Consider the following 22,285-nt stretch of genomic DNA (forward strand, 5'->3'; position numbering starts at 1 on the left):
AAAAAAAACATTTTCACCCAAATCACCTCAGAGGTGGGGTGGTTTTGGCTAAACCTCTCTGAAAAGGTCAAATGTCACTTGTTTTGCATCAATCTTGATACAGGGTACTTATTATATGTTGTACTTTGGATTCCTAAAGCTTTTAGTCTACTAACCCATCATCCAAGGGTAGTTTTCACTATCTGTAAAAAAGAATTTTTGGACGGACACTATAATTTACAGTTTTTTACTATGTAAAATCTGAATTTTCTTTAAAATAAAAAACATCTATATTGATTCTGACACTTCTACATCCAACTCACAGATGTAACCTTGCTTTGATAAAAAGAAATTATTCATATAACCCTTTTAGAAGTTAAGTTGTAGTCATTTGTTTTGGGCATGTCATTTTCGAGCCTGAAACATGAAAAACAGGCTTGGTGCTTAACAGGTTAAGTGCTTTGACAAAAAATCCATAAAAAAATGTCATCTGTGGAAGCCGTAGTGCTGTAAAAAGCACGACCAATTATTTTAGCCGGCCCGGCTAAAATAACTGGATGGTCTACCTGCCTGTCAGCCTTCCATCTGTGCACAAACTTATCTCGTGCCCTCATTGGTCATGTGCGCGTTCGTGTGTGTTGGAGGAGGGGCTCTGTAAGGAAGTGGCAGATTTTCTCCGGTTGTGTATTTTCAAATTCTAGCGATCTCGAGCCGGTTTCTCAAACTTACCTACCCTACCTTTAACTCTTAAATACAAAATACATATTGGAATTTTTGATTTAAAAAAAGTGAGTTTCAAGATGTTACAATTATAAACACAAACAAGGGCCATGAGGAATTTAGCCCAAGTCATCTTACCTTGTGAGTCTGTGTGTGTCATCAGGGCAAAATATGATCTTGGAGACTCCTACTGTAGCAGGAACTTCCATAGAGGAGGTTTTTAGTCAGGCGTTTAAATGTCGTCAACGCATTAGGGCCCCAACTGTAGTCAGCAAACATTACAGGTGTTGTAGATGAAAAGTAAAAGAACGCAGAGTTTGAACCTAGGTGGGGCTGAAGTAAGGGTGCAGGAAGCAGGGGTGTAGGAAGTGGGGGTATTATTGGAAGTGGTCATTGATTCCCCCACTATAGGCCTTGCGCCTGATTTGTCAACCGTTATCTTTCACGGTGTGTGGTTAACATAAAAAAAAGCAGAGTTTAAAGATGTGAATGGTTGGAGCAAGATAGCTTGAAGAAAGTAGGCAGTAGGGTAGTGCCCATATGCCCCACAACTTCACCCCTATGGTCTGATAGCATGGTCAGCTGGTGTGATCGGACCAACAGCAACTTTGGTTTATTGTTTTAAGGGGGCCATATTAAGAGATTTGCAGGTAGTGTGAGATGCTTTAACAAAGTGGATTTGTCTTTTTGCTTTGTCGTCTGGTAACCTCTTCTCTGTTTCCTCTTCACTCCCATCTTGGTCCTTTCCCCTAAACATTACACCTTTATTTTGTGTTATTGCTGATGAGTATTGCTTTGGAATCCTACACAGCACTTCCCATAAATCAGTATGGCAATATCATGTCTTCTTTGGGTTTTCTGCTGGTCTATTCTTTTTTTTAGGTCACTCTCTTTGCTTTGCAAGTTGTTTACCCATTGCTATTTCTGCTTATGTTAACAACCCTATTCTTCCCGTTTTGTTTTTTTCCCAGGGACAAATGCATCTCTTCCTTTGCTGAAGTCATGTAGGATAGATAAACTGAATCTGTGTGGATCATTTCTTTAAGCAATGCCATTGTTTTCTTTCTCAGCCACACCCATTGCACTTATATCTATTTTTATCTCTGTCTTTTATCCTCTTTTCTTCTCAAAACTCATATTTTATTCTTTTTATTATCCTGTTTACTTTTTTGTGCCTTGATTTGTGCAGCTCTTCAGTTAAAATAGAGACTCATTGCAATTACAACATAAACAAGTAATACAACAGAAAAGTGTTAGTGATAATATAAAAGCAATTGAATCAGGATGGCAAACTCACAGAAAATAAGCAATAAAAGAAAACAAATGCCAAAGGGGAAGCTTAGTAAACCAAGCAGAAAGAAACACAACATTTGTATTCACAGCACACTCACTTGTGTAGTTACACCCATTAATATGCATCTGTTACAGCTTTTCTTTCACTTCCTCATCCCTCTCACTGTTCCTTTTTTCACCATCTGTCCAGGTGCAAGTATTGTCCCAGACGTGCTATTAAAAAGACCCTAGTCGTCTTTCACCTAGTTCGCTTAAGCACTTTTTTGCCCTTCAATTTCACTTCCTGTATTGACTCTGAAACATCCCTCCTTTCTTTCCTTAAATCTTTCTAAACCCTTTCTCTTCACCAGATCCACTGTTAACCTGTTACGCACGGCCCCCCCCGGTACCGGGCGGATAAACGCGTCATTTGCAGGAAACAACGTCTAAGGAATCTTAATATTTAATAAACTATGAATGTTTTATATCCATGTAACGGGAAGAAACTCAGCTAACTGATCTTTTTAATTTTTTTTTCCAAAAAAACCCCACAATGCTAACACTCAGCCTCTGAATTAGCCACGAGCGAAAAAATGTAACCTATCACTGCACCTAAACTCACTCTAACTCCCTTATTACTTATCCTAGATGCACAGCCAACCCCTCGTTTTGCATCAGCTGGAGACACAGAATCTGGGGGTGCCCACCTCAACACTCAGTGATAAACATTTGCGACGCTATAAACGAAAGCGTACATCATAACATGCGGAGCTAGGTAGCTAGAAACGCTAACATGGCTTACCTTGGTCAAAACTGGTCTTCAATGGCATTAAAACGATAAAAAAACGATGCTGCAGTTAATCCATAGGTTAATCCAATGTGTCTGTGTCCTCTTTGAAATGATTTCTGATAATCCATAAGCAATAAAACTGCTTTTTCGTTTCCAAATGCCAGAGCTAGAGATAGGTCCACTCTGCTGCACATTTACATGCGCGCAGCCCCCACCTTTTCTCTTCACAACGTGTGTGTGGGGGGGCCTCCCCCTTCGATTCTATTGGCTCTAACGGTCAGAAAGAGGTGTCAACCATCCAAATCGACCAAGGGGGGCCAGAGATATGGAAAAAAAAACATTTTCACCCAAATCACCTCAGAGGTGGGGTGGTTTTGGCTAAACCTCTCTAAAAAGGTCAAATGTCACTTGTTTTGCATCAATCTTGATACAGGGTACTTATTATATGTTGTACTTTGGATTCCTAAAGCTTTTAGTCTACTAACCCATCATCCAAGGGTAGTTTTCACTATCTGTAAAAAAGAATTTTTGGACGGACACTATCATTTACAGTTTTTTACTATGTAAAATCTGAATTTTCTTTAAAATAAAAAACATCTATATTGATTCTGACACTTCTACATCCAACTCACAGATGTAACCTTGCTTTGATAAAAGACATTATTCATATAACCCTTTTAGAAGTTAAGTTGTAGTCATTTGTTTTGGGCATGTCATTTTCGAGCCTGAAACATGAAAAACAGGCTTGGTGCTTAACAGGTTAAGAGATTCATATCCATGTTATAAGCAGAGATTCTGTGACATTACATGTGTAAAGATTATTTGAAGACCTACAGACATTTTGCAGAACATGCAGCAGTCCACCAATAAGGTTCAGGAGCTTGTTCAGTAACATTTTCTTTTGCAAATATTAAGTTCATAAAAACAGTAAAGCACCTTTTAAGGACACTTATTGAATGATTTGAGTGTTGCCATATTTCTATAGGTATTCTATTTTTCTAAAATCAGGTTTGTAGGCAACTTCACATTTAGTCAGTGAAGTTAACCTATAGAGCTGCACAATTTCGGAACTAAATTGAAAAAATAGAGATTAATTTAGATGATAATATGATTGCAATATTTGAACTATATAAAAAAATCAATTTTATTTTGTATTTTTTACCAAATAAATACTCGTTTCAGGCTCGATATCTCTGCAGTGTCCCAATTCTAAATTCTAAATGGAATTTTGAACACACATACACTTTATATTTCATATTGTGTATTAGAAAAGTTTTCTTTAAACAGTATAAATATTCTATACATATATACATTTATACTCTTGATAGGTATATATCTATTGTTAAAGGTCTCCTATCATGCAAAATACACTTTTTGATGTCTTTTATACATAAATATGTTTCCCCGGTGTGTCAGGAGACTCACAAAGTGTCAGAAAACAAAACCCTCTCTCTTTTCATACCCAAATCTCTAAAAACGGGGGTACAACAGAGCTGATTCAGATTTGCTGCCGATATGACGTAATATCGGAAATATGGCTGGCTTTACACCCACGGCCCAATCAGAAACGTTGCTGTATCAGAAACAATGCGCAACGTGTTTTGGAAGTAATATGGTATTTTTTTACATTAGCAAGCATCGCTAACACTCAGAGCTAACGCTGTACTGGAGAGAGTATGTGTAAAAAAGCAGGAAATATAAAAAGGTACTCACCTTGTAGTAAACCCACAAGAGAAAAAGTGTTTGAGCTCCATACTGTTTCAGCAACAATCCTTGATGTTGTTTTGAACATGATATGGCATTTAATCACGGCAACGTTTAGCTGAGTATCTGGGTAGAATTATCCTGCATAAGCTCCGCCCCCTCTTTGTTTTCAATTATTTTCCAATTTCTATTTTTTTTTAAAGCTACGGACCCAGAATCAGCACTTCTCTAACAGGCCTGAAATAGAGGGTATGAGGCACGGCTAGAATGGGTGATCTGTTTGGTATTTTGAGCAAAATATTTCATAGACATTTTTTAAATATATTTTTATATACCTGAGACCTATAATGTATGCCTACAAATAGTATGATTGGAGACCTTTTAAAATGTACAATTTATTTTATTATATTTGTTATTCATTTGCAATGCCTTGTTAATGTGCCATTGTAACAACCTTTTCAATTTGGGATCAAAAAGGTATTTTTAATCTTATCTAATATTTAGTATTTAACAAATATTGTGCTTCCTTCAATTTGAATGTTGGACTAGTCCACATTGGTTTTAAATACAATTTTGAATACATTTGAAGACCTATTAACAAAACTTTATAACAAAGTTGCATTATAGTACTAATATATTATCGCTTTTTAATCCTTCTGCATCACAACAAGCAAAGGTAGACATGTGAATGTGATGTGCTTTTGCTTTTGCTTCCACCAATAGCTTCTGTTCTCTACAGTTGCATCAAGTAAATTACAACTCAGTTGAGCCAACAATCTTACCAAATCAAGACTCTTCAACCAGCTGTCTGCAAAACTGACACATGTATTGCTTTACATTGCTGCAATCTTCTTCACTGTGAAGTACAGGTCATGTTTGCTTTTGTAGTTGGAAACATGAATATATCTCAGCGGTAAAGCCAGAAAACGTATTTAGGGACTTTACCACTGACATGTGTTGATAAATGCACAGGAGCAACCTTATATATCAACATTTTAAGTTAAAAGGTTACTTGGCTGTCTGTGAATTTCACTGACAACCTTACAATTAACCTACATTTCCATACCTCTCAGTGCACAACCAACCGATAATCAACACCAAGCTCAAGGCTCATTCTTTTCAGAGAAGTAATTGCAAGTGTTATATGTCGCTTCTTTTATCTGCCCACTGAAGTCGTGTTGGAGTGCGGCACTGAGACTCCTCTGGTAGACCGAGAAGGAGGTTTAAATTCCGACACTGTAGAGACTTGTAAGGAGTGATACACTTCTTAGTTCCTGTCAACGGTGAATGAAATGACTGCTGAAGAATGCCCTTGCTATCCCTCCTTACACACTCATTCTCCACCTACTAATATTTAAAAACATGCTGCAACCTGAATGAAACATTCTCTTATACATCTGGAGGATACATAAAATGGTGTGCCAGGGGGTGTATATACATACAGTTTAGTTCTCACATGTGCAAACCCTGGCAGCACTAGGCCAAGTATGTGTCAACTTTACACAGAAGTTAAAACATAGTGAAATTCAGCGGCTTAGCTTGTGTTTTATGTCTAGTCAAAACATTGTTTGCTTAATCCAGTGTGAAATTCATTTATTCAGGAAGAGTTGCTGGGAATTCATGGCTCTCACATAGCAACGTATCTCTCAATGCATTCACACTCATTGTGTGTTGGATTGTAATGCTTTAATGTTGTATTTAATGCTTAAGAGCAGATAGGAAGTAGTTACTTGTTATCAACAATGGCACAAAAACACTATAAAGTAGAACAATCTGGTAGTTTCTGGGCGTCAGCAAAGGGGGCATAACAAAGTTGGATATTGTGCTTCGGCTGCATTCATTTTATTTCGGAGACTTTGCCAAACGGTTTTGGTGAACCCAAACGCACCTGTAATGAAACGAGTGTTATTGCTCTGATTTACTGCTTTGTTGGTATCGCCCTCTTGTCAGTCACACTGTAGTTTGCTCAACCACTACCGCTCTCTGTCACTCATTATTTGTGATCCGAATTCTTTGCCACCGACTGGTCAAGAATGTCAAAAACAATAGCAAGAAAATGATGTAAAATTGGTGCAAATCTAATGCTGAGAAGAAAAGCAGTTTGGCTTTGTGAATCATTTTTAAATGTAGCTTCAGAATACTTAGTTCATACCCAAGGGACTACTGAAAAGATTAAATATTACCTCTACTCTAACACTACCCACTGTTAAAAATAAGTTATACTAAAATATCTGCCTCACTTACCTGCAATGTGGAGAGGACTGTGTGGGTGCATCCTACTAACCAAATGGTTTTGACACACCACATAATGGCATTGTGTTTTGGAAGAAAAACATATATCTTAAAAAACAAGGCATCTTACCAGGTTTTATAACTTCATTAGTGTTCCACCATATCACTCGTGAATAAACCTAGACAAATATATTTTAAGTATTGTTATTTTCTCTGATTAACAAGCGTTAAATCATATGAACAGCAAGCATAACTTTTATGGCACTTTACATACATTTATTTTTAATTTAGTGGATATGACTGATGCAAAAGAAGGGGTTTTGACTGGAATGTTAATCACAGAGATGACAATGTCACAAAGCAGCCATCACTTGAGTTGTTATGTCAATTATGAATTGAGTTCATAACATTATGTAATTGCATATGCTTTCTAAACTTTTATTTAACTTAATATTATTTTGTGCACTTTTGCAGCATAGTCCTCTTTCTCGCTTGGGTGCATTTCAGCAGTAGTCAATTAATTCCGATTATTGGGTCTACCGGGAATACATTTCAGCACCCTAAACTATTCCGTTGTTTTCCACCCAAAGTCACAGGGGTGTCCTAAGCTCTGTGAGAAAGATAATTGGCTGATCGAAATGTGTTTCCTAATTTGGTTGCCCTTTGGCTCACTGTGGGCCGGACTGGCTTTTGTAAGTGAAAGAAGTGCTGTTGCCTCATTAAAGCCTGCTCTGTTTTATCACCCAGTAAACTGTAGAGACAAACAACTGAGTGGGCTGGTATTTTTCATCTGCTAAAACTAAGTACCTCTCTCCTCCGGGGTTTAATTATACTGAGTTGGACTGAATCGGAATTAATGAAACACTTTGTAAAACTCCGGGACAGAAGCTACACATCAAGTTGTCCTACTTTTACCACTGCAGATTCATCTGGTGTGTGCTGGAGGCGGCTGTGCACTTTTGAGTTTTTTAGAATAGTTAAACAATATGTTCCTGCAAATCCAAACTGTACCAAAACTGTCCTCACCAGAAAACCCATCATAATTACTTACATCATTCCCAATGATGAACAAGACCATTTGTGTGAGTTAAATGTGTGTTTCTGTCTGTTTCTCTTTAGCTGAAGAGGAGTTTATGTGTAAGACTCCAGCCATAGCCGACATTGTTATTCTGGTGGACGGCTCCTGGAGTATCGGCCGCATCAACTTCAGGCTGGTCAGGACTTTCCTGGAAAACCTGGTCAAGGCCTTCTCGGTGGAGTTTGACAAGACCAGGATCGGTGAGGAGATTTTTATTTTTTGGGCTTCAACTATTTTATATAAACAACTATACTTATAGCTTTCTTTTTCATTTAAAGGAAATTATTTTTAGCCTGAACAAGTCTATTGTCTAAAATTATTTGTATCACATTTTAGTAGGGCCCAAGTACGAAAGTTCTAAGACCAAATGATGTCCAAGCATCATCGGGTCCTGTTTTTATCAGACTATTATAAATGTCCATTTACGTATACATTTGTTGAGGGGCTTAGCACCACTTAAAACTCACAACAATTGGTAGGGGCATCAGGAATGGCGAAAAATGTGAGACCAGCGCTTTGATTTGGCTAGCATGCTCTTTTAGCGCCCCATATTGAAAACAAGTTACAACCACATACCTTTTCCCCTACTGTAGGTCTGATTGACTTGACATTGAGCGTATATTCAGATGAATACAATTGGATCATCACTAAGGGCAACCTACCTAGAATGTTTGCTAATTAGCATAATGTGAAAAACAGTGAAATTACTTCAATCGTAATGCAATTCTGACTCTATGGAAACCAAATATGGCATACTGCATCAGGAGAGATTCATGCACATTATTCTTAGCAATGAGCAAGATCAATCAACAAACATGCTCGCTTTTCATCCAAACTTATTTGCAAAAGGCGGGATTTAGAAAGACAATACATAAAACATAATATCTTGTTGTGGATATGTTGAGTCTGTGTTTGAGTAAGTGTCTTATCATTGTGTGTGTGTGTGTGTGTGTGTGTGTGTGTGTGTGTGTGTGTGTGTGTGTGTGTGTGTGTGTGTGTGTGTGTGTGTGTGTGTGTGTGTGTGTGTGTGTGTGTGTGTGTGTGTGTGTGTGTGTGTGTGTGTGTGTGTGTGTGTGTGTGTGTGTGTGTGTGTGTGTGTGTGTGTGTGTGTGTGTGTGTGTGTGTGTGTGTGTAGGCCTGGCTCAGTACAGTGGAGACCCCAGGATCGAGTGGCACCTTAACGCTCACACCACCAAAGCGTCTGTGATCGATGCTGTGAAGAACCTGCCATATAAAGGAGGGAACACACTGACAGGTACAGTATGCTGACAGCCAACACCTGATAAAGGTCTTCATACTCTTCATAGTTTACAGATAACACTTAAGAGGTTGACTTGGACTAAAGCCAATCCTATAATTCAGCTTTATTTAAATCACTTCAGTGCAGTTTATTTAATCTTTGAAGTGTTTGACCTGTGACCGGTCTGATTAGAGCAGAGTCAGAAGGTCAATGTAGTTTAGTTGTGGTGAACACACACATGAATAATAAATGTATTATTAACATATGGCTTGTTTTTGGTTAAATGTCCATGTTTTCTTTAAAACTATCATCATATAAGCAACAGTAAATGTACAGTATCCCTGTTAGAAATACAAAATGAACAACTTCATCTCAAAATGTAACAAAGTTAAGTGAAATGTAAAGAAATGATGGTAATTTATAGTTTGGGAATGTTTATGTATCCCATTGAATCATGTGAAAAATGCTTTGTCACTAAGCTGAAAACGGTAACATTCTGGCAAAGATATAATGAAAATGAATTTTAACAGCATTACAACACAATTGAGCATATTCCAAAAATATTATTGAAAAGTAACGGTTATTTTCACTTTTGATTGCTCTTAGTATATTCCACTTGTCAAAGTCAACGCTCAGGTGACGTCCTTACATTTCTTGTGTTGTTTCAAAACACAACAAATATTCTTTATTCTCAAAGATATTCGATATTTGAGTCTGAAAAAACCCTGGCATTTTTAATTAAACATTACTTTAACCATTGTTTATCAAAAGTAAAACAGTACATGGTTCCTAATTGGCTGCTTGTGAGTACAAAGAACACAACTCAAATCAGTTAAGTGGAGATGGTATGATGCAACATAAAACGTTGTTTTGACTGTAACAACTGCCAGAGTTACTTCTTCAGAGTGTGTAATGGTGTCGGTCAACAAGCTGAAGTAATGTTCAAGCACCCTGCAGGGCTCAAACATAAACGATCAATAGTGTCATTAATGGACTCAGCAGAACTTAGCTGCTAATTATGTTAACACGCTCATTAAACTTGACACTTGTCGAGCTTTTAATAACACTTTAAACCATCATGGTCATTACGTCTGTTAGCCAAGACATCGTACGTCATCTCACTGTGCTGCAGTGGGGAACAGGAGGCAATCATACTGTCAGCCAGGGATTACCTCACTATCACAAGTATTCTGTAAAAAGCATTATAAGTGGCTCTGATTTTTATTTGAACAGTAGATGTCACTTTGCCCAAAAGATCTGGATCATAGCATGTCAAAACAAGTATTGGAAAAATGCTGGGCTGCTTGAATGGCTTTCCTTTTTTGTCATGACTTTAATATAACTCGGCTTAGAAGATTTAACAAGATGGAAATAAAATCATTGAATGAAGTTTAATTTTGAAAGAGTTTTTTTAATGCTGTCAGGATGAACATTCTCCTTTTCCTTTTATTGTATTTTATGATCTGGTTAGTGTCTGTGTCTTATTGTATTGAATGTATCCTCTCTTCTCTAACCAGGCCTGGCTCTGACCTTCATCCTGGAGAACAGCTTCAAACCCGAGTCTGGATCCAGGCCCGGTGTTCCCAAGATAGGAATTCTCATCACCGACGGGAAGTCCCAGGATGATGTGATCCCCCCTGCACAGAGCCTGAGGGAGGCTGGGATAGAACTGTTTGCCATTGGTATGCTGCACTAATACTGAGACTAATAATACACATTGACATGACTTTTTGAGAATACAGTCAAAAGTATTCAAGACATGATGCTAAAAAAATGGTACTTGAGTAAATGTACTTAGTTACTTCACACCACTGATCATACACTACATTTCTTTGACCTTTTCCTTGGATACCTCTTTAATATAACCATCTGATCACTGTCACTGTCTCTCTTTCTCTCTGTCTCCCCGTCTCTCTCCAGGTGTGAAGAACGCTGATGAGAACGAGCTGAAGGCCATCGCCTCTCCTCCTGAGGAAACTCACGTCTACAATGTGGCGGACTTCAGCGTGATGAGCGACATCGTGGAGGGCCTCACCAAGACGGTGTGCGACCGAGTGGATGTGCTGGACAAGACGCTCAAAGGTCTGATCAGCCGAGTCACATGATGCGGCAGACAGCTGCACTGCGCTCACTCACTTTATTCCGTTGGTTATCATTATAACTACAGGAGATCCCTAAGCAATCAAAAACAAACCCCTGTCTAATATATTGTAGCAATATCTTCTAAGTCAGGACATTCACCAAGCGCCATATATACACATACTGAACATGCTGCTCAAACAGCAGGTCATGTTTTCACAGTCTCATTTTCCACTTCTGCAAAAAGTGTAGAAGATTGCATATAAAACTGGATATTTTTAGGTTCATCTTAATATGTATATATATATATATATATATATATATATATATATATATATATATATATATATATATATATTAAGATGAATCTAAAAATATTACATATTAAGATGAATCTAAAAATAATATATATATATATATATATATATAAACATACAATATTCAATACAGATATAAATGTATATATATATATATATGTTCTTCATTTCAAAACAAACAAAAACGAGATATAAATATTGTATGTATATATACAGTGGAGGATTTCATCCCCTGCAGATTTTGAAAGTTTACACACTTACAAAGAAATTAACAGTCTATAATTTTAATAGTAGTTTTATTTTAACAGTGAGAGTAAGAATATCAAAAAGAAAATCCAAAAATTGACATTATATAAAAGATCAAAATGTATTTTCATTTAACTGTGGGAAATAAGTATTTGATCCCCTTGCAACCAACAAGGATTCTGGCTCCCAGAGATGGTTACATACGTCCTCTTCCTTTAACACTAGAACCGCCAGAGATTTTTTATACCTAAAACCGCCACCTGGGTCAAATTGACCCGCTATTAGAATGCATTGATTTTCAAGGTAAAATGTTCTTTTATTGAACAGAGAGTTTTGATCGCACAGGGATGAAACGTATACCAATATAATCTGTGGACTCTCAGGGCTCGACATTATAAATGGCCCGCTGGGCCGGAAGCATTATTTAGACACCGCGGCCAGCATAACGTACTTTCAACTCGCCCCACAGCTGTTTGCTGCGGAGAGCAGTGCGAGCAGTCTCCCGTGAGCGGGAGCACACTCCTTCACTACAGACTGTCTCTATCTCTCTCTCTCTCTCTCTCTCTCTATCTATAACTATCAATCAATATATCTATCCATCTATCTCTCTCTCTCTCAATCTATCTCTCAATCTATAAGGAACCGCAGTAGACAAAAGGCGTTGCTATAGCAACACGTCATGTTTATATGAAAAGGGGTGGGGTCAATATGACCCGCTGGGCGGAAATAGGTATAAATGGCAATTTTTTGGGCGAATTCTTCAATCTGACTTCATATTGACAATTTTTAACAACATAGGGTGCTACATAACACACTTTCAGGAAAAGTCACGGACTGGAAGACTTTAATATTTTATTGAAAAAAAGTTACACACAATAAAAAACAGCTCTGGGTCAAATTGACCCAATTGGCGGTTCTAGTGTTAAGAAAGTACTCCTAATATCAACTTGTTACCTGTATAAAAGACAGCTGTCCACAGAATCAATCACTCAGATTCCAACCTCTCCACCATGGCCAAGACTAAAGAGCTGTCTAAGGACCTCAGAGAGAAGATTGTAGACCTGCACAAGGCTGGGATCGGCTACAAGACCATCAGAAGGCAGCTTGGTGAGGAGGAGACAACGGTTGGTGTGATTATTTGAAAATGGATGGGGAAAAAAATAGGCATCAATCACCCTCTTTCTGGGGCTCCACACAAGGTCTCGCCCCGTGGGGTATTGATGATCATGAGAAAGGTCTGGGATCAGCCAAGAACTACACGGGAGGAACTTGTTAATGATCTCAAGGCAGCTGGGACCACAGTCACCAAGAAAACTATTGGTAACACACTACACCATAATGGATCAAACCCTGCTAAGCCCGCAAGGCCCCCTGATCGAGAAGGCACGTCTGAAATGTGCCAATGAATATCTGAATTATACAAAATCAACTCGACCTGCCGTGTTTGGAGGAAGAGAGATGCTGACTATAACCCTAAGAACACCATCTTTTTTCTTTTTGATATTCTTACTCTCACTGTTGATATAAACCTACCATTACAAATATAGACTGTACATTTCTTTGTAAGTGGGCAAACTAACAAAATCAGCAGGGGATCAATTTATTTCCTCCACTGTATATACATGCAATATTTACATCTAGTTTTTTTTTAATGAAGAACAGACGAGATAAAAATAAATAAGATGAAAAAAGATAACTGTCACAATGAATACCTTATCTTTAAATTGCATACCAAATCTTCCCACGTGGAAAAATAAAATAAATAAATAAAATAAAATATATAAATAACTATAAACTATAAAAACATGAACATCCATAATAATAATAATAATAATAACAATAATAATACATTTCAAATAACTCGATATGTGCGATATACCAAACTATTGTTATTATTATTATCATTATTAATATGATTATTGTTCCATTTGTTCCATATAATCCCACTCTTTGTTTATTTTGTCTGTTAAGTATTTCAACATTTGAGAGTAAATCCAACATGTGCTTTTTTCCCTTTCTTTTTCTCTGCTTGTTCTCCAGTGGGAAGAGAACCTGACCCCCAACCCACCTCTATGGAGCCGCCCCGCGACCTGGTGACATCAGAGATCACTGCCCGCACCTTCCGGGTGAGATGGACGCACGCGTCGGGCCAGGTGGAGAAATACCGCGTGGTCTACTACCCAGCCAGCGGGGGGCAGCCGGAAGAAAAGGTACCTGCAATATTTACTTTTTAAATCTATAACACAAGGATGGAAATTACTTTATTTGTTACATCCTCTTACATGATCACTACAGTTTACATTAACTCCTGTGATTCTCATACTTCTTGCACTTCTGATAATATCTGTAAAGTTGTTTTTTTTGCCACAAGGATCAACTTCCTGTCAATGCAAGAAGAATTTAAGTTTCATTGGAGTTGTTTTCCAACTCAATGGTTACTATGTGGTAGATCTGAGTCTCTTGCTTCTCGTCAAATATGAGAGGGGGTTTCCTTACAGTCTCTTAATTGGTGTAACTTTGTTTCTGAATTCCCAGCAGACGATAACAAAAATGCTCAATTAGTGATGTAGTGACAGCACTTCAATAGAGGCTGCTCAGCTAAGTGTGTAAGGATTTACTTCAATATATTTTTAGGTGATTTGCATCATGAAAAGCAACAATTCTACAGGTTCATTACACCATTGCCCCCCAACATTTCAAAACTTTATCCTGCTACCAGAAAGTGATTTTTTCCAGAAACCCCTGAAGCTTTGATCCAATGTGTGATGCAGACAGGTTACATTTCTTTACACCCTATTTATGTAAATGAGGTCAGGCTAAATACCAGAATCAGCTCTCTTTAGAAATGCATCATTTGTCATAATTATTGAGGTCGTCTGCCATCTTAATTATTCCTATCAGGATCTGCCATGACTGTCATTTGTCAGAAGAAATTCTCACAGAAATGATTATTTCACCAAACAAAGCGGTCATGTCAGGTATAGCAAGCGGATAGACTTAATCCTTCATTTCTCAATAATTACTTGTTTGCTGTAAATGATCTGTCTTATAGAATACTAAATAAAGAAGACATTTGACAAAGGATATTGATTAAAATCTATTTTATTGCTTAGCTAAAATAAACCAAAAAATCTGAACTGTGTTAATCTTTTATCCGTAGCATGAGCCTACTATAAATAAATAACAGACCATAGAATGCTGTTATTGAACAATCAGAATCTAGTGAATTGTGTAATTAGTGAAAGTATTAGTCCCATATCGATTGGCATCTCAGATTTTTTGTTTCTTTGCAAAGTTTGTGGTTTTCTCTCGGCCTTTTAAAGCTTTCACTCAGAGCCTTGTCATCATATCAGGGGAATAGTGTTGGTAAAATACAGACTTGGATTATTCAGTCCAAATCAGCCCATACAAATTAGAGGTTTTTATTTCTAAACCACATTAAGTCTGGCGATGGTAATAGTCCTGTGTGAATCGATCTCAGAGTACAATTAAATTATTACATTACATGTCACTTGTTAGACGCTTTTATCCAAAGTGACTTACATACATTCAGTACTGTGGACAATCCCCACAGGAGCAATTTGGGGGGAAGTGTCTTCAGGGACACAACGACATGCTGACTGCAGTGGGACTCGAACTTGCTACCCCGAGATTCGAAGTCCAGCACACAATCCACTGGGCCACAGCCTCCCTCTACAATAATTTAAGCTATAGGTGTACCTAATAAACTGTCGGAGTGTCGTCTGTCTGTAGGAACCTGACAACCTGTGCGGTAAATTGATTTAAAAGTCGTTGGAAGTTTTCCTACCTGTATAACTGCACATACGCATCGCTGTAATTTTCTGAGTTGATATTTATGTATATACAGTTCCCTCTCATTTTTATCCACTTTCCCTTTGATGTGGATTATAACGTGCAGCTGGAATGGCCCCGGTTTCCCCACAAGGAACACTGAGGTTTCATCAAAGCTTATCTGATCTAGTTACACTCAATTGAAATCTCTTTGGAGACGAGCCGAATGCCTACAGCAACATGTGGTGCTTTTTCAGCCGTGCAACATGAAGTTCCCCAGTAAACACCGCATTTTTGGATAATTCAATGATTTGTGATGTACATAATGCTGCTGTCTGTACCAAAGGGTTGCAGAACCAGAGCTAATTAAAGTATTTTTTAAATATCAGAGATGTAGCTGAAATAACTAACAGTAATAATCATGGCAAACAAACTTGCTTGCTGACACACTGAAACATTTTAGAAATGCCAAAACGAATACTAAGACTGGACGATCTTCATATCTGAGTGTAAAGCAGTTCTGCAGCTTTCATGCTAACACCCTGTGTGATCTGTGTTTAAGGTGGTGCACGGAACAGAGAACAGTGTGGAGCTGAATTACCTGAACTCTCTGACAGAGTACCAGGTGGCTGTTTTTGCCGTCTACCGCAGCTCGGCCAGCGAGGCCCTGAGAGGAAGTGCTACTACATGTAAGTTTATATTTGGAGACGACACAGGAGAATGTTGCAGGGAATGTGGGTAGTGTTACACTGCAAATTACAATAGATCAATCATTTAACACAATACAATCATTTGACATCAATTTATTGATTACATTGTTATACTTCTGCTGCAAAGAACATTTGAAAGGTTTTTCTTTTTTTACCAAATGTCCTATTTATCCACATTTTCAACAACTTCGTACCTACACATTTTCTGCATAGCCTTGTTTAGTAGAAATGTATTTGTTGTCAGTACTTGAGATTACTGAAACACTGTTGGAGATAGTCAGTGTAGTCGGTTGAAGAGAATACCAATGTCCGTTCAACAGCAGCAAACAACCGAGGCCTGGCGATAACTTTTGAAAGACATTTAGTTTTTTTTCTATTTTTCTATTTAATATATTATTCATTTCATACATCTATACTATTTATTACAGAATTTGGCGTCAAATTCTGAATTCTGAGAATACATTTCAAACACAAGTTCTTTTTCCCATGCATAATCTTTTTGTTTTGCTTTATATATCTTTATTGAACAAGGACCATGAATACAAATTCATACATCTCAAAAAGAGAAGAGATGCTATACCAGGGTGTCCGCGGGGTCTTAAAAAGTATTACAAGTTGATAAATCAATTTAGCGAAAATGAAGGCTATTAAAAAGTATTAAACGGCATTTTCCAAGGTATTACATTTTGTAGCTTGTTTTCAATAAGTATATAAATTGTCCAAAGAGGTTGTATTCTACAGTCTGCCTGAATGTAATCATTGCGTAGGTGTGTAGTGTGATTCTGTGTAGTTTATTCATGGCATCCCGTTGGATTTGACGTCATCTGAACAGGACATCGCACGCTCACTGCTTGATAGCGCGCGAAGGTCCGTTTACGCCGGTTGTTAAACAACATCGTTATGGGGAAATGCAAGTTTGCGTCCAAATGGTTGGAAGATAAGGAGGAAGGACAATCAATACTGTATATAGTGAATGTGAGGTAAAGTGTGTCGCCAATGAAACCGGTTAAAACTTAAAGTGGCGATGAGGTCTTAAAATGTATGGAAAGGGTCTTAAAAAAGGTCTTAAAAGGTATTAAATTTGACTTCAGGATTCCTGCATATACCCTGTATATATATATATATATATATATATATATATATATATATATATGCCAGATTATAGCTAAAGCTCATTTGCATCTGTACAAACAATAAAAACATTTCATAATGCCTATCACAATAACAAATCAAATAGATAAAATACAGATGTATAACATATAAATACTAGTACATTTGTCATATAAATATAATTTTACAATTCATTTAAACAAACATCTCAAATTGCAGTAACATTTATGTTGGCAAGACTAAGTGATGTTTGCACTACGGGAAACAGTGTGAAAAGGGTTAAAGATCAGCTGGAAGAACATTTCAATGTGTGATTGTCGTAAAAGAGAAAGCAGTTTGTGAAAAGGCCTAAGTGGGAGAGTTACATCTACGTTTTAGAGGTTCTGCCCATTTGCTGCTTTCTTTTTCTGAAGAAGAAGATTAGTCTTCTGAGAAAGAGGAAGGAAATGCTGTCGGCGTCATTTGGTGACAGAAACTGATAGACTAAAGCTGATGTGAAATCAAAAAGTCTTTCAGTCCGGCACTGAGCTGTGAACATGGAGAAAGTGGTCGTGCTTTGTCTGCTGTTGGTGGAGCTCAGCTCTTCTGTTACTCAAGAAACACAGATATACTTCAAAGAGGGCAACAGTCTGACGTTGGACTTGAGGTCTTTTCCTTCCAAAAGTATCACCAGCATCCTCTGGACGTGTAACGGTGATTTGCTGGTAGATTGTTGTGAAAGTATGTATTACCTCACATACAAAGGAACAGCCACCCTGGATATACACACCGGACGTTTGATGATCAAGAACATGACCAAAGCTGACGAGGGTGTTTATTCAGTGGAGATTAACAACAAGGTCCAAGGTGAGACATATACAGCTGTAATGATCAAACACGTTCCCAAGCCGCAAGTGAGGGTCTCCCCTCTGACATGCAGAGGCCCTTGTAAGCTGACCTGTGAGGGGGACACCACCGGGGCCGGACCTGTCACCTACAGCTGGAAGACGGGGGACGGAGAGTGGAAGGAGTTGCAGAAGGACATCATGGAGGAAGAGCATGGACACGTGCAAACCTTCACCTGCAGGATGAAGAACCCATTAAGTGAGGAAGAAAGCCCTGCCCGCACGATTCTCTTCCTACCAGGAAAACCAGCTGACTCTGGACTCTGGATCAAAGTGTTAGGGGCTGTGATCAAATCCCTGGCTGTCCTCGCCCTGCTGGGGGCCATGGTGTATGCGTTGTGGAGGAACCAAGAGACTCTCAGGGAACTGCTGTCTCCATGCCAGAGCAAGAATAGTGATTATGTAAATGAAGCTTAAAGACGATGTTCACTTTGAGCATTGATAAAGCAAGTCATTGAACATTGAACTTAATCTTCCCTGAAGCCTTTGTCATTTGAATAGAGATTTGTTCAAGTCAGGTCTGCTTTGATATGGTGTTTCTGATATTTCCCCCTGCATTCTATGCATGGACATCATCCTTTATACCCTGAGACGGAGGGGGTACAGACAGATAAAGGCAACATGCAATCAGCTTATGGTGGAAATGTTCCTGACCTAGTTTTTAAAGCATTATAGAAATCAAATCAAACATGAAAGTAAATGCAATTATGGTTGTGAAGTCTTAAAGTCAAATATGTTATAACATACTGTTTATCTTCTACTTGTTTTGACTTTTGACTTTTGACTTGACCAGGAACGCAGATGAAATAAATGCAATGTTGGTTAAAACAAAAACAACACATGTGTAAAATAAAAGGTTATTACATTCGACCTTGTCACCTACTGATTATGTAGCAGTGTCCTTGGGCAATACACCAAATGACTCCTGAGGGAATTGTCCACAGTATTAAGTATGGAAGTTGCTTTTGGTAGAAGCGTCTTATAAGGAACATTGCAATGTAATGTAATGATAGTAATGACGATCCACCAGCAGGCAGTTGTGTAAAGCAACTACATTTACTCAAGTACTGTACTTAAATACTCTTTTGAGGGAAAGTACTTTTCTTGTGAATTCCAATTTTTTGCTACTTTTTACTTACGCTATTACAATTCAGAGGCTTTAGTTAATTTGCAGATTTGGATTAAAAATAATATGAAATATAAACAACCCTTAAACCCTTGATAACATATTATTATAGTATGGGGCAATCTGCATAATGAGTACTTTGGATGTCAATACTTTTGTACTTTTACTTGAGTAACATTTGGAATACAGGACTTTTACCTGTAACAGAGTTATAGCGACAGCAGGAAACAAACAAAGTCGCTGAGAGGCTGAGGCCGGGCCTGTTTGATATTGTATGACACGCTAAAAAAGAGTACTGAGATCAAAACTCTGTTGAATTGTAATGTAGTTTAATGAAAAATACGCGGAGATTAGACATTGTAATAATAATGATCAAAGCAATCATAAATCTTGCGGTCAACAAAAAGTACAACGGCCCTGTGTCACCCTCTCTTCCACACACACACCTCACGCAGGTGAACAGGATTATAATGAGTGCCGCCCATATCCATGTGACCCAAGCCAACCAATCAATAGTGATCAAACAAATCTTATATTCAAACAAAACACATTACTATACATGTTTTATGGCTCCTACAAGAGTCTCCCCACTAAAGGTGGGCCATAAGAGCTGCACAGGTGTTCCATTATGCATCGGAGGCCTGATCCTTTGCCTCTGACAGGAAGTCCTGTGGTGAGCTCTAATTCTGCTCTTGTAGCCTGAGGCCCCGTCATGAGGTCTGAAACACTGAACCACTGAACCACAGCCTGGCAGGATTCTCCCACCTCTCACTGCCTGGCTCTAGCTGATGAATGACAGGGGACTCCTCCCCTGTCGACACAGGAGGGGTGCTACCTTTCGTGGCGACCTAGTAACAAAGTTAATGGAGTTTGGCTGCTGCTATTATTAGCTGCCTAAGCTAGTTTAGGCTATGGCAAAAAATAGAACGTGACATTAAATACTGATAGATTTTGGAATGATGTGCTTTAGCTGTGTGCCTTATAGTCAACAGAGGATGGAAATTGGAGGAGAAACAATTTAATCAAAACTAATTTGTGGACCTTGGGGGACATAGCCATCTCCTGAGCTAACCCATCCCTCTTGAAATCTCTCCCCAAACAGAACTGACACTGCACCAATATGTCTATACTCGGATCTCAAATCGAAACTCATATTTGGTGTTTTATCTTTTAAGTTGTATTTTATGAGTTTAAAATGTTTGAAGCATTTTACCCTGTATATTTAAAGTCTCTGAGAATCTTAAAAATACCTCTTATAAATACAATATATATATATATAGTTGAGTAATGAATAAATAAACAAAAAATATTGAAGTTCAGGTGTTTCGCAGTCTTATCTGGCCTGTGGATTGAAACTGTCCCTGAGTCTGGTGGTTTTAGTCCTGATGCTGCGGTACCGCCTGCCAGACGGCAACAGGCAGAATAGTTTGTGGCTGGGGTGATGGGGGTCTTTTATAATCATGAGGGATTTCTTCCTGAGCCGCTGGGTGTAGAGGTCCTCCATGGATGGCAGCTCCGTCCTAATGATGTGCTGTGCAGTTTTCACCACCCTCTGTAAAGCCTTACGATTGAGGGCGGTGCAGCTGCTGTACCAGGCCGTGATGCAGCCAGTCAGGATGCTCTCTATGGTGCACCTGTAGAAGGTCAGGATGCTCTCTATGGTGCACCTGTAGAAGGTCAGGATCCTCTCTATGGTGCACCTGTAGAAGGTCAGGATGCTCTCTATGGTGCACCTGTAGAAGGTCAGGATCCTCTCTATGGTGCACCTGTAGAAGGTCAGGATCCTCTCTATGGTGCACCTGTAGAAGGTCAGGATGCTCTCTATGGTGCACCTGTAGAAGGTCAGGATCCTCTCTATGGTGCACCTGTAGAAGGTCAGGATGCTCTCTATGGTGCACCTGTAGAAGGTCAGGATCCTCTCTATGGTGCACCTGTAGGAGGTCAGGATGCTCTCTATGGTGCACCAGTAGAAGGTCAGGATGCTCTCTATGGTGCACCTGTAGAAGGTCAGGATGCTCTCTATGGTGCACCAGTAGAAGGTCAGGATGCTCTCTATGGTGCACCTGTAGAAGGTCAGGATGCTCTCTATGGTGCACCTGTAGAAGGTCAGGATCCTCTCTATGGTGCACCAGTAGAAGGTCAGGATCCTCTCTATGGTGCACCTGTAGAAGGTCAGGATCCTCTCTATGGTGCACCAGTAGAAGGTCAGGATCCTCTCTATGGTGCACCTGTAGAAGGTCAGGATCCTCTCTATGGTGCACCTGTAGAAGGTCAGGATACTCTCTATGGTGCACCTGTAGGAGGTCAGGATGCTCTCTATGGTGCACCTGTAGAAGGTCAGGATCCTCTCTATGGTGCACCTGTAGAAGGTCAGGATGCTCTCTATGGTGCACCTGTAGGAGGTCAGGATGCTCTCTATGGTGCACCTGTAGAAGGTCAGGATACTCTCTATGGTGCACCTGTAGAAGGTCAGGATCCTCTCTATGGTGCACCTGTAGAAGATCAGGATGCTCTCTATGGTGCACCTGTAGAAGGTCAGGATCCTCTCTATGGTGCACCTGTAGAAGGTCAGGATCCTCTCTATGGTGCACCTGTAGAAGGTCAGGATGCTCTCTATGGTGCACCTGTAGAAGGTCAGGATGCTCTCTATGGTGCACCTGTAGAAGGTCAGGATCCTCTCTATGGTGCACCTGTAGAAGGTCAGGATCCTCTCTATGGTGCACCTGTAGAAGGTCAGGATGCTCTCTATGGTGCACCTGTAGAAGGTCAGGATCCTCTCTGCACCTGTAGAAGGTCAGGATGCTCTCTATGGTGCACCTGTAGAAGGTCAGGATGCTCTCTATGGTGCACCTGTAGAAGGTCAGGATGCTCTCTATGGTGCACCTGTAGAAGGTCAGGATCCTCTCTATGGTGCACCTGTAGAAGTTGCAGAGTATCCTGGAGTCCATGTTGAACCTCCTCAGCCTGGGGAGGAAGAAGAGCTGCTGTCGAGCTCTTTTGGTGATG

The 22,285-nt window shown here is 39.1% G+C and overlaps 2 protein-coding genes across 7 annotated transcripts in view; both read left to right on the forward strand.

Moving 5' to 3' along the window:
• LOC117477954 (collagen alpha-1(XIV) chain-like) overlaps positions 1–22,285 on the forward strand; it is a 206,395-nt gene that overhangs the window by 53,033 nt on the left and 131,077 nt on the right. For all 6 annotated transcript variants that reach the window (XM_034124781.1, XM_034124782.1, XM_034124784.1 and 3 more), the window contains 6 exons: positions 7,817–7,975; positions 8,911–9,030; positions 10,533–10,697; positions 10,936–11,097; positions 13,698–13,867; positions 16,012–16,138. In XM_034124781.1, the coding sequence (XP_033980672.1) occupies positions 7,817–7,975; positions 8,911–9,030; positions 10,533–10,697; positions 10,936–11,097; positions 13,698–13,867; positions 16,012–16,138 (903 nt within the window). The remainder of the gene's footprint in view (positions 1–7,816; positions 7,976–8,910; positions 9,031–10,532; positions 10,698–10,935; positions 11,098–13,697; positions 13,868–16,011; positions 16,139–22,285) is intronic.
• Positions 17,797–19,021, forward strand: LOC117477958. Its single transcript, XM_034124790.1, has one exon. It carries the CDS (start codon positions 17,806–17,808, stop codon positions 18,568–18,570), a length of 765 nt encoding a protein of 254 aa, XP_033980681.1. The 5' UTR covers positions 17,797–17,805; the 3' UTR covers positions 18,571–19,021.

The sequence above is a fragment of the Trematomus bernacchii genome, unplaced genomic scaffold, assembly GCF_902827165.1.
Source record: "Trematomus bernacchii unplaced genomic scaffold, fTreBer1.1, whole genome shotgun sequence".
Lineage (NCBI taxonomy): Eukaryota > Metazoa > Chordata > Actinopteri > Perciformes > Nototheniidae > Trematomus > Trematomus bernacchii.